Here is a 13320-nt window from a genome sequence, read left to right as displayed (position 1 = left end):
AATATCGAGGTGATCTATAGTTAGAAGCTGTGAGGGGGAAGCCTTGTACTAGCCCCCTTAGCAGGCATGCATCCTAGTTTTTATGGTTCCATCTTGTCATATGGGCCATTTGTTTAATCATTAAGTGCCCACATTATGCCAGCAGTGTGCCAGGTATTAGGAGTTTATGGGCCACGTAAACAAAGAGCTCAACCTAGTGAACAAGACAGACTGAGAAATAAGTTAACATACAAGGAAGGCTAGACGTTCGCTTGGCAAAGAAAAGGGGAAAAATACTCTAAACCGAGGAAACAGTTATGATATGCTTAACACTCCACCTGGAATTCACTTGATGATAAGGGCCGTTGGTTCTGTCTTTGAGTCATTTTGTGGCATTTTTTAAAACACTGGCCATTTAACTTTCCGTTTGATAAATTTTATGTCCTCATGCTCTCGCTGGTGTGAAACTGGTTGGCAACTGTAGAATGGAATTTGTGAGATGAGCTGATTTCACTGCATGTGTCATTATGTAGGAATGGAGTAAATGCGCGGGATTCTCGTTGCAGGAAAAGCAGTTTTCGTTACTAGTCTTTAAATTCCGTTTTCATAACGCATAACGAGACACTAGATGAAACTGAAGTGAGCCTCAAGTTGTCTTTCTCTTTGGCTTTAAATACAGAGTAAGTTCAGCAGTAGTCAGACATGTTCCCATTTAATCAGGTGTGGTTTCTGTGAAGAAAGGAAGAAAGAGTCTTGTCACTCCTTGAATCACCGCTTCCATCCTTGATTCTCAAAGACAGAATCTTACCATGGGTGCACCCTCTGGGAGGTGACTAGGGGTTTTCAGCCCATAAAAATCGAGACATGATTAAAAAATTTTTTTTCATGTTTATTTATTTTGAAAGCAAGAGAGGCAGAGCATGAGCAGGGGAGGGGCAGAGAGTGAGGGAGAGAGAGACTCCCAAGCAGGGTCCACACCGTCAGCACAGAGCCCGATGGTGGGCCTCGTTTCCACAAATGATAACATCATGACCTGAGCCGAAATCATCAGCCAGATGCTTAACCGACTGAGCCACCCAGGTGCCCCAAGACATTATTAAATAAGTAAAGTAAGTTTAGAAATTAAATTCAGCAGGTATTTCCTGAACATTTACTATATGCCAAAAAGTGCTTATTTTTGCTGGGAGGGCAGAGATGAAAAACACAGGAGCCATGCCCCCAAGGGACTCCTGGACAAAGGGCAGCTTGGTCTTTGTTTGGCGTCACTGTCATTCCTAAATTTTAGAGTCATTGGGAGTGTATGAGAATGATTCTGTCTTCCTTTTTCAGTGGTACAGCCTTCACAATACCAGACTTCTTCTTGCCCTCAAGTTCATCTTAAGATTGCTTATAAAGCAGCTTTGGGAACTAGTGCTATATACACATAATGCATTTCCTCTAGAATTGCTGACAATATTTGCAGAATTTTAAAGGTGATGACAGGATTAGAACCACAATGTATTTGTACCATTTACGTATTCTAAAAATTCTATTTGTTATATCCATTTTATCCTTTAAAAAAAAAACAGATTAGAAGTCTCATCTGTAACCTGTATCATAGGTTGTTTATTGTTTGTTTGTTTTTTGTTTTTTTTCTAAATTCTAGGTACTCCTATCCATTCTTTGGTAGTGCAGCTCCTATTATGACAAATCCTCCTGTAGAAGTTCGCAAAAACATGGAAGTTTTTCTTCCACAGTCTTACTGTGCATTTGACTTTGCAACTATGCCTCAACAGCTGCAGGATACCTTCTTAAGGTAACGTAAGTATGGTGTGTATGACACGAAGCCACTCTTGAAAATGCGTATCTTGTTACTGACAAGAGGAATTTCTAGAGATTTAGATCCACATCAGTTAATGCATCTGATAACTTGGACACGCACATATTAGTAATGTAATTAGTAATGTCTGTGACGTGGGTGCTTCTGCTCTGAAGTTTTATGAAGTTATGGAGACTCTTCGCAGATTTTCATATCTTATTTGTCTGAATTTGGAGGTTAGAACTGTGTTAAATACCATCTGTGAGTAAGGAAGACGATTTGAAAGACTACTGTCTTGTTTTTCATAATATGTGAAGATCCCGTAGGAACAAGCTACTTAGTTTTATCACGGATGCACCAGTTGACTGTAGTGAATGGGTTGCTTTTTCTGTTGCCTCATCTGTATAAAATGAAGGTGTTATTAATGCACCTATCTGAAATGGATTTGTCAAGAAAAAGATCTGAAACGTCTTTTTACTCAATTCAAGTGTGTATATTATTTTACAAGGAGGAAGGAAGAATAAAAAAATAGCACTTCGTGGGTTTTCTTTATTGCACAGAAAGAGGTATAGATACTGTAATGGTATTTTCTGTTTGTTACCCGTGGAATGGAGCCTTTCCGACCCAGGTAACAGAAACATCTTGGTGCTTGGGCAACTCAAAGATCTACTACTGACTTGGTTCAGAAATGATAAGATATGAACACTTGTTTTCTCTTCCTTAGGATTCCACTGCTGGTTGAATTATGGCACAAGGACAAAATGAGTAAAGATTTACTCCTGGGAATCGCCAGGATCCAGCTTTCTAACGTCTTGTCTTCAGAAAAAACTCGCTTTTTAGGTTCCAGTGGTGAACAGTGTTGGCGTCAGACGTACAGTGAAAGTGTGCCTTTTATAGCAGCACAGGGGTAACGGATTTCCCAAAATGGCCATAGCCTGCTTTTTGTTCTCATTGGCTGGGTACAGCCTTACGCTTCCCTGTCGTCTTGGTGGTGATGGTTCTTCTTTGACCTCGGGGGGCTGTATTCTAATTGGCTTTTTAGCACTGTTTACCTTTCTGATCCCACTGTACCCTCTAAGACTCTTAACACGTAGGATCTTAAATGTTTCCCTCCTCTCTGTTAAGCCTGACGGTTTTAATTTCCCACTATGTTGTTTGTTTGTGTGTTTAGTAATTCCAGGTCAGATTTATAATGTATTTTTACATTATTTTGCTTTGGGAATGACTGTTTTTCTACTTGAAAATATTTTAACTTTTGCTTCAAATCTATTTTCTGAGAATGTTACAAATGTTTGGCACTTTTAAAAAATGAGTATGGTTTCTATGCCCTGGAATCTGGTGCCACCATGGAAAACTGAAGTTCACATACCTTACACAAAATACATCTGTTTTATTTATTTTAATTTTTTTTTAATGTTTATTTGTGAGAGAGAGAGAGACAGACAGACACACAGAGTGAGCGGGGGAGGGGCAGAGAGAGAGCGAGACACAGAATCCGAAGCAGACTCCAGGCTCTGAGCTGTCAGCACAGAGCCTGATGTGGGGCTCGAACTCCCGAACTGTGAGATCGTGACCTGAGCCGTAGTCAGATGCTTAACTGACTGAGCCACCCTAGGCGCCCCAAAATACATCTATTTTAAATACGTCTTTTTAAATTTAGCAGTAGAAATTTAAATACACTTTAAAATTATACATCACATGCCTTGGTTTTTGAAGCATAATTAGAATGTACAAAGAAATCAGGCTCAGTAAAAAGCTGAGATCTAAAAGTAGTATTTAAATCCCTTCCCTTGCTCTTCCCCATCTATAGTCCCTTCCAGAGAGCAAAGAATTAGTAAAACTTTTATTCACTTGGAGGATCAGGCAACAGGTGTTTTAGAGAAGCACATCTTCTGGTGAACTGAAAATTCTTCCAAAAATCCCATTCTTTTGTCGCATTAAGTAGAACACAATGAAAATAATTAAATCATTACTAGTTATTTTAAATCTGTTGGTTATGAATATGAACTTGTGTTGCCCTGCTCTGTAGACAGAGAAGTTTTAGGAGACTTAGTGCTTTGGTGTATTTTATTAATTTCTTCTAAAAGTTGTGAGATTAGAAGAAAATGTAAAAATGATCATTAAGAGTTTATTTGTGTGGGTTCCAGTCATTGAAGTTTTTGCTTGACCAAGGCTTTATGGAATAGATTTTAGACAAGGCCACGTTTCTTGTAGGCAAGACTGTATTTTCCTCTGATGTTCTGGTAAATGCTACATGCAGCTGTACGAGACAGAGAGATGCTCTTTATGATAAAAATAACATATAATTATCCTATTTTTAGGAATTACCCTGAGGCAGTGCTCACATCCAGTAAAAGATTTATGTACAAGTGCTTCATCCCAGGAAAATAGTAGAGTAAGAATTCAGAAGAATCTACATAATCAAGAGTAGGAAAATTAGTTTTTGTCTTAATTTTACTGTGTAATTTTATTAGTATATTTTATAGGCATTAAAACTTAAACATTTTTGAATGAAGGTTGATGACATGAGAAAATGCTCCAGATGTAAATGGAGAAAAAGGGACATTGTGTATCTGCATGTGTATCTGCACATACGTAAAACAGAAGAGAGGAAGGAAATGAAAGTTTAGCAGTAATTACCTTTGGGCAGTAAGAGTTTAAATTTCTCCAAATAATCTATAGCTAATGTAGGTCTTCTTGTAGTAAACGTAGGTCTGTATGTAAGAGTTCCGTGATCAGGTAAAATGCATATACGGAAGGTCTCGAGGTTTGAGTAGTGCGCGTGTCAGATACAAGAAATGTGACCTACTCAGTGCTGTAACATTGGGGAAATAAAAGGAAAAATCATAGTGTTTCCACAAATTTTAAAGTATTTCTGACTTCATGTGTAGGTCAAACAACAGGATAATGGATCTTTCTTACACAGTAACTCTAGAAGATTATGGACTAGTAAAAATGCGTGAGATTCTTGTATCTGATTCATCTCAGGTAAGTAACAGTGAATGTGAAACAACATGACTGTAGTGGATCGAATGCATTGTGTGTATGAGTGTGTTCGTTTCAATATGTTTTCATTCATGTCTTAGGGTTTATCTGCTGGGCAACAGAAGGCATGTTCCCTTCCTCCAGCACCTTGTCCTTCAGAAATCCAGACAGAGCCTCGAGAAACCTTAGAATACAAAGCAGCACTAGAGCTAGAAATGTGGAAAGAGATGCAGGAGGACATTTTCGAAAATCAGGTTACCTTTTAAATGTTACTTTGAAACTTTTTTTTTTTATTGGTTTACTTAGAATACTTTTCTTCTCCATAGTAGACTTTTTTTTTTCCTCTCTATTCCACGGGTACTCTATCTAGCCCTCTTAATAGCAAGAATACTTTACTCTGAGAGAAAAACAGAATAAAAAAATAACCCGATAAATGATAGTTTGGCAGAAGCCATGCAGAAGGATCCCCTTGTCTATGACTTCTGGACAAAATTAGGACTGAAGGTTCGAAGTCAGTGTTTGAGAAAGTGAACATTTCTTTTAATTTCAGGCCCTCGTTTACCATATCCTCCTGGAGCCTAGAACCATCTCTCTTTACACAATCAAGAGAGAAAACAGGTCTTCACTTCAGTTTAAAAAAAATTTTTTTTACATGTTTTATTTATTTTTGAGAGAGAGAGAGAGCGTTTGCAAGCAAGCAGGGGAGGGCCACAGAGAGAGGGAGACACAGAATCCGAAGCAGGCTCCAGGCTCCGAGCTGTCAGCACAGAGCCCCACACAGGGCTCAAACCCACGCACTGTGAGATCATGACCTGAGCCCAAGTCAGATGCTCAACCGACTGAGCCACTCAGGCGCCCCGTTTTAGTTTATACTCTTGTGGGTATCCCTTGCTTCAGGCATTCTCTTTGGTTTGTTTTAAGAATAAAAGAGGAGGTCTGAAGGAAACATACTGGTGATCAGTAGTATTTAACAGAGAACGACCGATTTGTGTGTTTGAAATATTGATGTGCTTTTTGTGACTTTTTCTTCCTTGTGTAGCTAAAGCAGAAGGAATTGGCTCATATGCAGGCTCTTGCAGAGGAATGGAAGAAAAGAGACCGAGAAAGAGAATCACTCGTAAAGAAAAAGGTAATAACGTTTATAGGAAATCTGTGGAGTAACAAAGTACAACGATTGTATACTGTTTTGGATAAACTGAATTGGATGGGTCAGGAGTAGGAGGAAGGCCTTTCTCTCTAAGGTATTGGCTGCTTTTTTGATTTTGAACCCTGCAAATGTATTATTTGTTCAAAAAATGAATACTCTAGGAAAAAAGCCTACCTCTGTATGAAAAAAGAAGATAGCACCTTTTAATCTGTTGCTAATCAGATGCTAATAAAAAAGCATCAAGAACTTAGAAGGTAATTTTAAGAATTTAATCCTGGAATAAATGACATCTTTAAAAATGAGACCATCTGATCTTACTCCAAAAAGCAAAAGTTCAGTACTTACCTATTTACACTTAAGTTATTGAGTAAAACAAAAACCCTGAAAATAACACTTCTTTCAAATACTGAAATTAAACCCTCTACGAGTGGTTAATGACATAGCTACAAACGGGAGAAGATAACCAATGGCAGGACGGCTTACTGCCCTCCACCAAGAGACTGGAGCAGGATGCAGACTAGAATATTTTCGAAAGTTATTTTCAGGGCTCTGACCAACCAGTTACATTTAATATGTAATTATTGGCACACTTAGGTTTTTTTTACTTGTTTTTTGCTATGCTTGGGTTTAAATCTGTTTTGTTGTTGCTTTTCCATTGTTCCATCGTTTCTTAGTTCTTTTTTTTTTTTTTTTTAATTTTTTAATGTTTATTTTTGAGAGAGAGAGGGAGACACACACACAGAATGCAAGCGGGGGAGGGGCAGAGAGTGAAGGAGACACAGAATCTGAAGCAGGCTGCAGGCTCTGAGCTGTCAGCACAGAGCCTTACATGGGGCTTGAACCCATGAACCGCAAGATCGTGATCTGAGCTGAAGTCAGATACTGAGCCACCCAGGTGCCTTCTCTTAGTTCTTTTTTTTTTTTGGTCTTTTCCTGCTTTCTTTTGGATTCATTGACTTTTCTTATAATCCCATTTTATTTTTACTATTGCTTTATTACCAGTGTCTGTTTCATTGCTTTTTGGGAGGGTTGCTTTAAGGTTTAAAATATTCAGTTTTAACTTATTATTAGCACACAACTACTACTATTATTATAATTAATTATTGATGCTAATAATGCTATTATACCGTATCACGTATAGTGTAATAAGTTTACATCAGTGTATATCAGGCATGTGTTCTTTGTGTTGATACCATCATACATTTTGCTTCTCCATAAATTATCCTAAAATATATTTTTGCTTTTAAGAGTTAGTTTTTATTTTTATTATTTTTTTTAAATTTATTTTTGAGACAGGGAGAGACAGAGCATGAACAGGGAGGGTCAGAGAGAGGGAGACACAGAATCTGAAACAGGCTCCAGGCTCTGAGCCATCAGCACAGAGCCCGACGCGGGGCTGGAACTCATGGACCTTGAGATCATGACCTGAGCTGAAGTCGGCCGCCCAACTGACTGAGCCACCCAGGCACCCTAAGAGTTAGTTTTTAAAGAAAACTTTGAAGCAAAAGCCTCTTTTATTAACCACATAAATAACATTTCTTGTAGTATGGATCTGATGGAGATATATGCTGTTAGCTTTTGCTTGAAGAAGTGTTTATCTCTCATTTTGAAATAAATATATTTTCACTGGGTATAGAATTCTGGGTTGACAGCTTTTTGTCTCAGTCTGTAAAGTTGTTACATTAGCATTTTGGCTTGTTTCGTTCTTGATGGAAAAATCTGCTGGCCTTGTTATCTTGGCCCTCTATCTCTGTAAGGTCTCTTTTTTCCTCTCACTTGGTTTAAGATTTTTTTTTCTCGATCCCTAGTTTTCAGCATTAGGAATTTGATGGGCCTTGTGATTCTGTGTGTGTGTGTGTGTTTATGTGCACCCTGCTTGGAGTCTTGGAGCTGCTTTGGTTATAGGGTTTTATCAAGCTTGGAACATTTTGGGTTTTTATTGCTGAAAATTTTTTCCTGTGTCTCTTTCTCCTCTCCTGATCAGAGTCCAGCGTGCATGTATTGTACTACTTCATATTGTCTGAGAGAATTGAATTATTTTTTAAGTCTTTTTTTTCCTCTCACTGCTTCATCTTGGATATATTTTATTGCTGTGACTTCCAGTTGACCATTGGTTCTTCTGAAGGGTCTGATTTGCCACAAATCCAATTCAGCACAATGTTTCCTTTCATATACTGTATTTTTCATCTCTATAAGGTTCACTTAGGCCTTTTCCTTTTTTTTTAAGCACTTTTCCTCATGTTCGTATTTTCCTTTACATTCTTGAGTATCTGGAATATATTTACAATATGTTATCTACTAGTTACAACATGCGTGTCATTTTGAGGTCTCTTTCTTTTGTTTTTTTCATCTGGTTATGGGGGACAATTTTATATTACTTTGAATGACTGGTAATTTTTTCTTAGATGCCAGAAATTGTGAGGTTTACATTGTTGATTTCTGGATCTTGGTGTGTGAGGTTATTTGGGTTGAGTTTGATCCTTTTGAGTTTTGCTAGGGCAAACTGAGAAGAGCCTGTAGCCGTGGGCTGTATGGTAAGATGCCTAGCATATGACAATCTCTCCCCTCAGACCAGGAGGAATGCCCACTATTCTCATTCCTGACTGAGCTCTGGGAATGCCGTATCTTCGAACTTTCTAGTGGTACTTTACCTAGCCTCACAGGGTTTCCCCTCGGACTGGAGGGGACTACTCTGCTGGTCTCCAGCGCTCACTTTCTCCACATCTCCCTCCTCCTCACCACCTCGAGTTCCCGCAGCCTCTTTAGTCTCCTCTCTGCTGCCTCACCTCAGCAAGATTGAGAGGCTCTGCTGGGTGTCCCCTTCTCTGAGCCTTAGTCTGGAAAATGCTAGAGTTATTGTAGGGCTGGACTCATTCATCTCTGCTCTGTCAGTGGTGATGGTCCTGTGCTGCCCATTCTCCAATGTGTAAACACAGTTGTTTCATGCATGTCGTTCCATTTGTGTTTGTAGAGGAGGGCAGGTAGTCTTTTACGAGTAGACCAAGCAGAAGTCCCCAAGGCCTTGGGCTTTCAAATAACTGTTTCAATTTTATTGCCCTTAATTCACAACCATTAAAAATGTGAAAAACCAGTGGGTTAAAAAAAAAAATCTAAAAAAAGAAAAAGTTAACAGTACTCCAAACCATCCATTCTTAAGAAGTGTTCAAATAACCAAACTTTAAAAACTAGAGGCCCTCACACATATTTAAGCAATGTACTAGTTTTCCTTAAATGTGTCTTTTATATTAAGTTGGATTTACAGTTCTCAGGTATCCTTTATTCATTGAATCTGAGTGAGCTATCAAATATTTAATTTTTTAGAATTTTTCATTTAGCTTTTAAGGTAAGCAGAGTTTATTGTGGAACCATTTTTTTTTTAAATGCTTTTGAAGAGTTTTCCTGTGTTAAGTTTTGCAAAAGTCAAATCAGAAAAACTTTCTTAGTTAACATTTTGACAGATCCAACTTGTGCCATACTTGATCTTTCTATTACAAAAAGAAAACAAAACAGTGTCTGTATAATGGTTGAAAAAAAACTCAAAGTAGTTTTTGCTTGGTTGTCATTTTGATAATTATCTTGTCGGTTACCATCATATACAATTTCTCCCACCATTTCAGCTTGAATTGTCTATTTCTTGACTAGTTTATAATAACTCTGCTTAGAAAATGAAATACAAAGGGTACCTGGGTGGCTCTGTCAGTTAAGTATCTAACTTGATTTTGGCTCAGATCATGATCTCACAGTTGATGAGTTCGAGCCCCACAATGGGATCTGTGCTGAGAGTGTAGGGCCTGCCTAGGATTCTCTCTCACCCTCTCTCTCTGTCCCTTCCCTGCTCACATGCTCACTCTCCCAAACTAAATAAATACTAAAGAAAAAGGAATATGAGATCTGTCTAGTAAGTGGCTATTTGAATTAGTCTTGTCAAAAACTTGATAGGATTGCTGGTTTTTTTCCAACCTAAATACATTTGAGAGTAACAACTCATCCAGCACAATGTGTGCCCTGTCGTGTAAGAATATGGTCAGCTAGGATGTGATCCATTTCCTAAAACTTCATAAGCCACTGTAAAATTGATTAATTGGGGAGAAAAAAAGCAGTGTTTGCCTGAATAGGATGAAATCTTTTCAAGCTAAATTCTCTGAGAATCCCCCTGTGTGATTGCTACATCTACAGTGTATACGCCTTTTCTGTTGATTTATTTTCACTTTATTTACCTGATTGTTTTAAAACAACGTATAACTTTGGGGCGCCTGGGTGGCGCAGTCGGTTAAGCGTCCGACTTCAGCCAGGTCACGATCTCGCGGTCCGGGAGTTCGAGCCCCGAGTCAGGCTCTGGGCTGATGGCTCAGAGCCTGGAGCCTGTTTCCGATTCTGTGTCTCCCTCTCTCTCTGCCCCTCCCCCGTTCATGCTCTGTCTCTCTCTGTCCCAAAAATAAGTAAACGTTGAAAAAAATTTAAAAAAAAATAAAACAACGTATAACTTCTTCGGTACTTGGAAAACTTACCTGAAGGAGTCTCGGTAATATTGGTGGAACAGCATGCAGCCATCTAAATTTACTTCTGCTCTTCAGCACAAAAGGAGTTAATAGTAAAATGGAGCTCATCTACTTACTATGAGGAGGTTTGTCCTGCCTGACAAGGTGCTAACTAGTTAACACCCCACCAATTCAGGAAGCAGTAGTGAAGGGATATATTTAGTAAATAAAATTACATCTAGTTAGACTCACGTATATTAGTATTTCATAATAAGTTAATATTTTAAGCTTATGTGTACCTAATGATTTGTATCATGGTGGGGGACGGTTATTAATCTATCAGTGTTTTTTTGGTCATCTTTTGGAACCAGTGTGGAAGGATTATTTTAACTGTGAAAGAGCAGATTATTTTTGTGGAATATTTTCTTTTCATAAAATAATGCATCCTCTGGTGTTACACATAAACTTTTTTCCCAAAGAAATGAAGCTTTAGTTAACCTTGAAGCAATTAATAGTCCACCAGCTCATTTGGGGCCTTTGGGGTCAAGTGAAATATTTGTAACTGTACCAAATCTGTATTTTCAGAAACCAGTGTCCTGGAAATGACCTGGTTGTCCAGATTGACATGCTAAACCCAGTGACAGTTGAAGACAAATTCATTACTTGACAAACGTAGGACTATAACATTCTGGTCCTGTGTGGCCTTCCATATAGCTGAGATCATGTTTGTTCTGTCTTCTACATGACTTCCCATCAGATGGCTGAAGATCACTATCATATACCTACCAAGAAGGAAGACCTCGGTTCTGCGTTAGGGAATAGGAGGAAGTGTTTCATGGATAGGATCATGCTTCCACTTTGATAAAGATTAGTAGACACTACCACAGAGACTCCAAGGGAATTCCAAACAAAGAAGTTGGAAATAGGCTCGGCATTAAGGAAATCGTCGGTAGCTTGATATAGGAAGAAGGGAAGAGAAGTCTCAAGAAATACGGTGGAGATGTCTATGGCATGTAAATGATCTTCTGTTTCATTCTGAGGAGATTAGACTTGATCCCGTAGACGTTCTCAGCCAGGGTTTCCTGGGAGAATTAAGCCATGATGCCTGCCAGCGGGCACTGTTGCTGGTGGATTCACTTCCTCCTGTGCTTCAGCAATGGTAGATTTGTGTGCCATTAAAGAGAAGATGGAGAAAATAATCAGTTAGATCATTTTTTATGTTCTATGGTTCAGATGATAAAACCTGCTTGGGAAAGGTAGAAATTTGATAAACTTATTTTTTAAATGAAGATTTTTATGTAAGAGAACAAGGAAGTGAGATTTTCATTTTAGAACAGTTGTTGCAGAATAGAGGAATGTGGATCCAAAGCCAGGAAGGCCAGGGAAGCAATAATGAGTTGTAAAAGAAAATAAAGGCTGAACAGGAATAGCCATGATAAGATGAAGGAGGAAAGACGAACAGGAGCTAGACAAATGGAGTTACCGAGGTTTAAGGTCTCAAGCCTTAAGGGATATTCAGTGCTACCCTCGCATCCTACTGCTTTCCCTAATCAATTCCTTCTCTTCCCAGAGCGGTTCTCAGCCAACCCTCCCTCATCCTCACCTGATTGGATCTTTCCCTTTCTCAAACATTTCCTCAACTTGACTCCCCTTCCTATACTTTCCTACTGTTCTACTGAATTCACTGGTCTCCCCTTGGCAATTTTCATGCCGGAACTTTTTTTTCCCCCCTCAGCCTCTGCTCGCTTTATTGGCTTGCCCCAAAGCCCAGTCCTTGAACCTCTTTTCTGTTTTTACACTTCTTCAAGTATTCTCATCCACTTTCTTAGCATCATATACAAGTTAAACACAGTTATTCACTGTGTGTGTGTGTGTGTGTGTGTGTGTGTTTGTGTGTGTGTGTGTGTGTCAGTATCTCCAACCTCTTCACTGGACTCTACATTTGGCTGTTCGGCTGCCTATACTACACTGCCAACTGATTCTCTGCTAAGCAAATCAAAGGGAGCATGTCTAGAGACAGGCTCTTTGTCTCCCTCCTGTATAAATTTGTTCCTGTTGATCCCCATCTTAATAAATGGCAATACCTTTTACTGAGCTCCTCAGGCTACAAGGCAAGTTACCCTTGACTGTTTCGTTCCACATCTAGTTTGTCAGCAAATTCTCTTGACTCTGTATTGCGTACAGATTCTGGAAACGAACCACTTTCAGCCACCTTCTTCACTACTTACCTTAGTTTAAATATTCCTGATCTCTTTCCTAGATTACTACAGTTACTTCTTAACTCAGAATTCTGTCCTCTTTCCTGACCCCGGTAGCTTGTTAAATTCATATCCACCAAGGTTGAGACTTTTAAACCAAAAGTCAGAGTACGTACTCTTCTGCTTAAAATCTCTCCTACTCATTACGCATAGAATAAAACTCCTGTTTCTTACCAGGTCCTACACAGCCTTATGTGATCTATCTACTAGCTTCCTTTGTGACCTCATTTCTGTCAGCCTTCTATTCACATAGTCTGTTCTCACCAACCTGGCCTCTCTGTAGTTCCTCAGACATGCTCCCTAAGTCCCCCTCAGGATCTATAGAAGACCCTTTTGTTAGAGGTACTGTCTAGTCTCTGTTCAAAATAATCTGAGTGAGGCCTTCTCTGATCATTCTGTCTTAAATAGGCCTTCTTCTGCCCGCAGGAGCTAATTATATGCTCGTTCTGCTTGTTTTCATTCTAGTATTTACTTAGAATTACGTTAACTATCCACTTCTATTTTCATAGTTTGTCTTCCCTCAGAATATAGGTTCACAAGACTTTGTTTTACCCACATCTCCTAGATATTCAATAGGTATTTGTTATTGAAATGATTATGATCTCAGGTTTTTACTCACTTTTGAGTTTGAGATACATAGGGAATACTGGAGACAGAGATAAAGATGTAATCTCT

The 13320-nt window shown here is 38.8% G+C and overlaps 1 protein-coding gene and 1 long non-coding RNA gene across 9 annotated transcripts in view; one reads left to right on the top strand and one right to left on the bottom strand.

Moving 5' to 3' along the window:
- CEP120 (centrosomal protein 120) overlaps positions 1 to 13320 on the top strand; it is a 79691-nt gene that overhangs the window by 27653 nt on the left and 38718 nt on the right. For all 8 annotated transcript variants that reach the window (XR_006714494.1, XR_006714492.1, XM_045486990.1 and 5 more), the window contains exons 11-15: positions 1625 to 1774; positions 2502 to 2684; positions 4669 to 4765; positions 4864 to 5016; positions 5802 to 5891. Coding sequence is in view for 6 of the 8 variants with exons in the window: in XM_045486990.1 (XP_045342946.1) it covers positions 1625 to 1774; positions 2502 to 2684; positions 4669 to 4765; positions 4864 to 5016; positions 5802 to 5891 (673 nt within the window). In the remaining 2 variants the exon portion in view is untranslated. The remainder of the gene's footprint in view (positions 1 to 1624; positions 1775 to 2501; positions 2685 to 4668; positions 4766 to 4863; positions 5017 to 5801; positions 5892 to 13320) is intronic.
- Positions 10947 to 12950, bottom strand: LOC123602555. The gene is made up of 2 exons (XR_006714495.1): positions 12616 to 12950; positions 10947 to 11530 (listed from the first exon to the last, which is right to left on the bottom strand). It is a non-coding gene; the product is annotated as an uncharacterized LOC123602555 (long non-coding RNA).

The sequence above is a fragment of the Leopardus geoffroyi genome, chromosome A1, assembly GCF_018350155.1.
Source record: "Leopardus geoffroyi isolate Oge1 chromosome A1, O.geoffroyi_Oge1_pat1.0, whole genome shotgun sequence".
Classification (NCBI taxonomy): domain Eukaryota; kingdom Metazoa; phylum Chordata; class Mammalia; order Carnivora; family Felidae; genus Leopardus; species Leopardus geoffroyi.
Note: the sequence above shows the minus strand (reverse complement) of the source record. Positions and strands in the feature narration are given on the sequence as shown.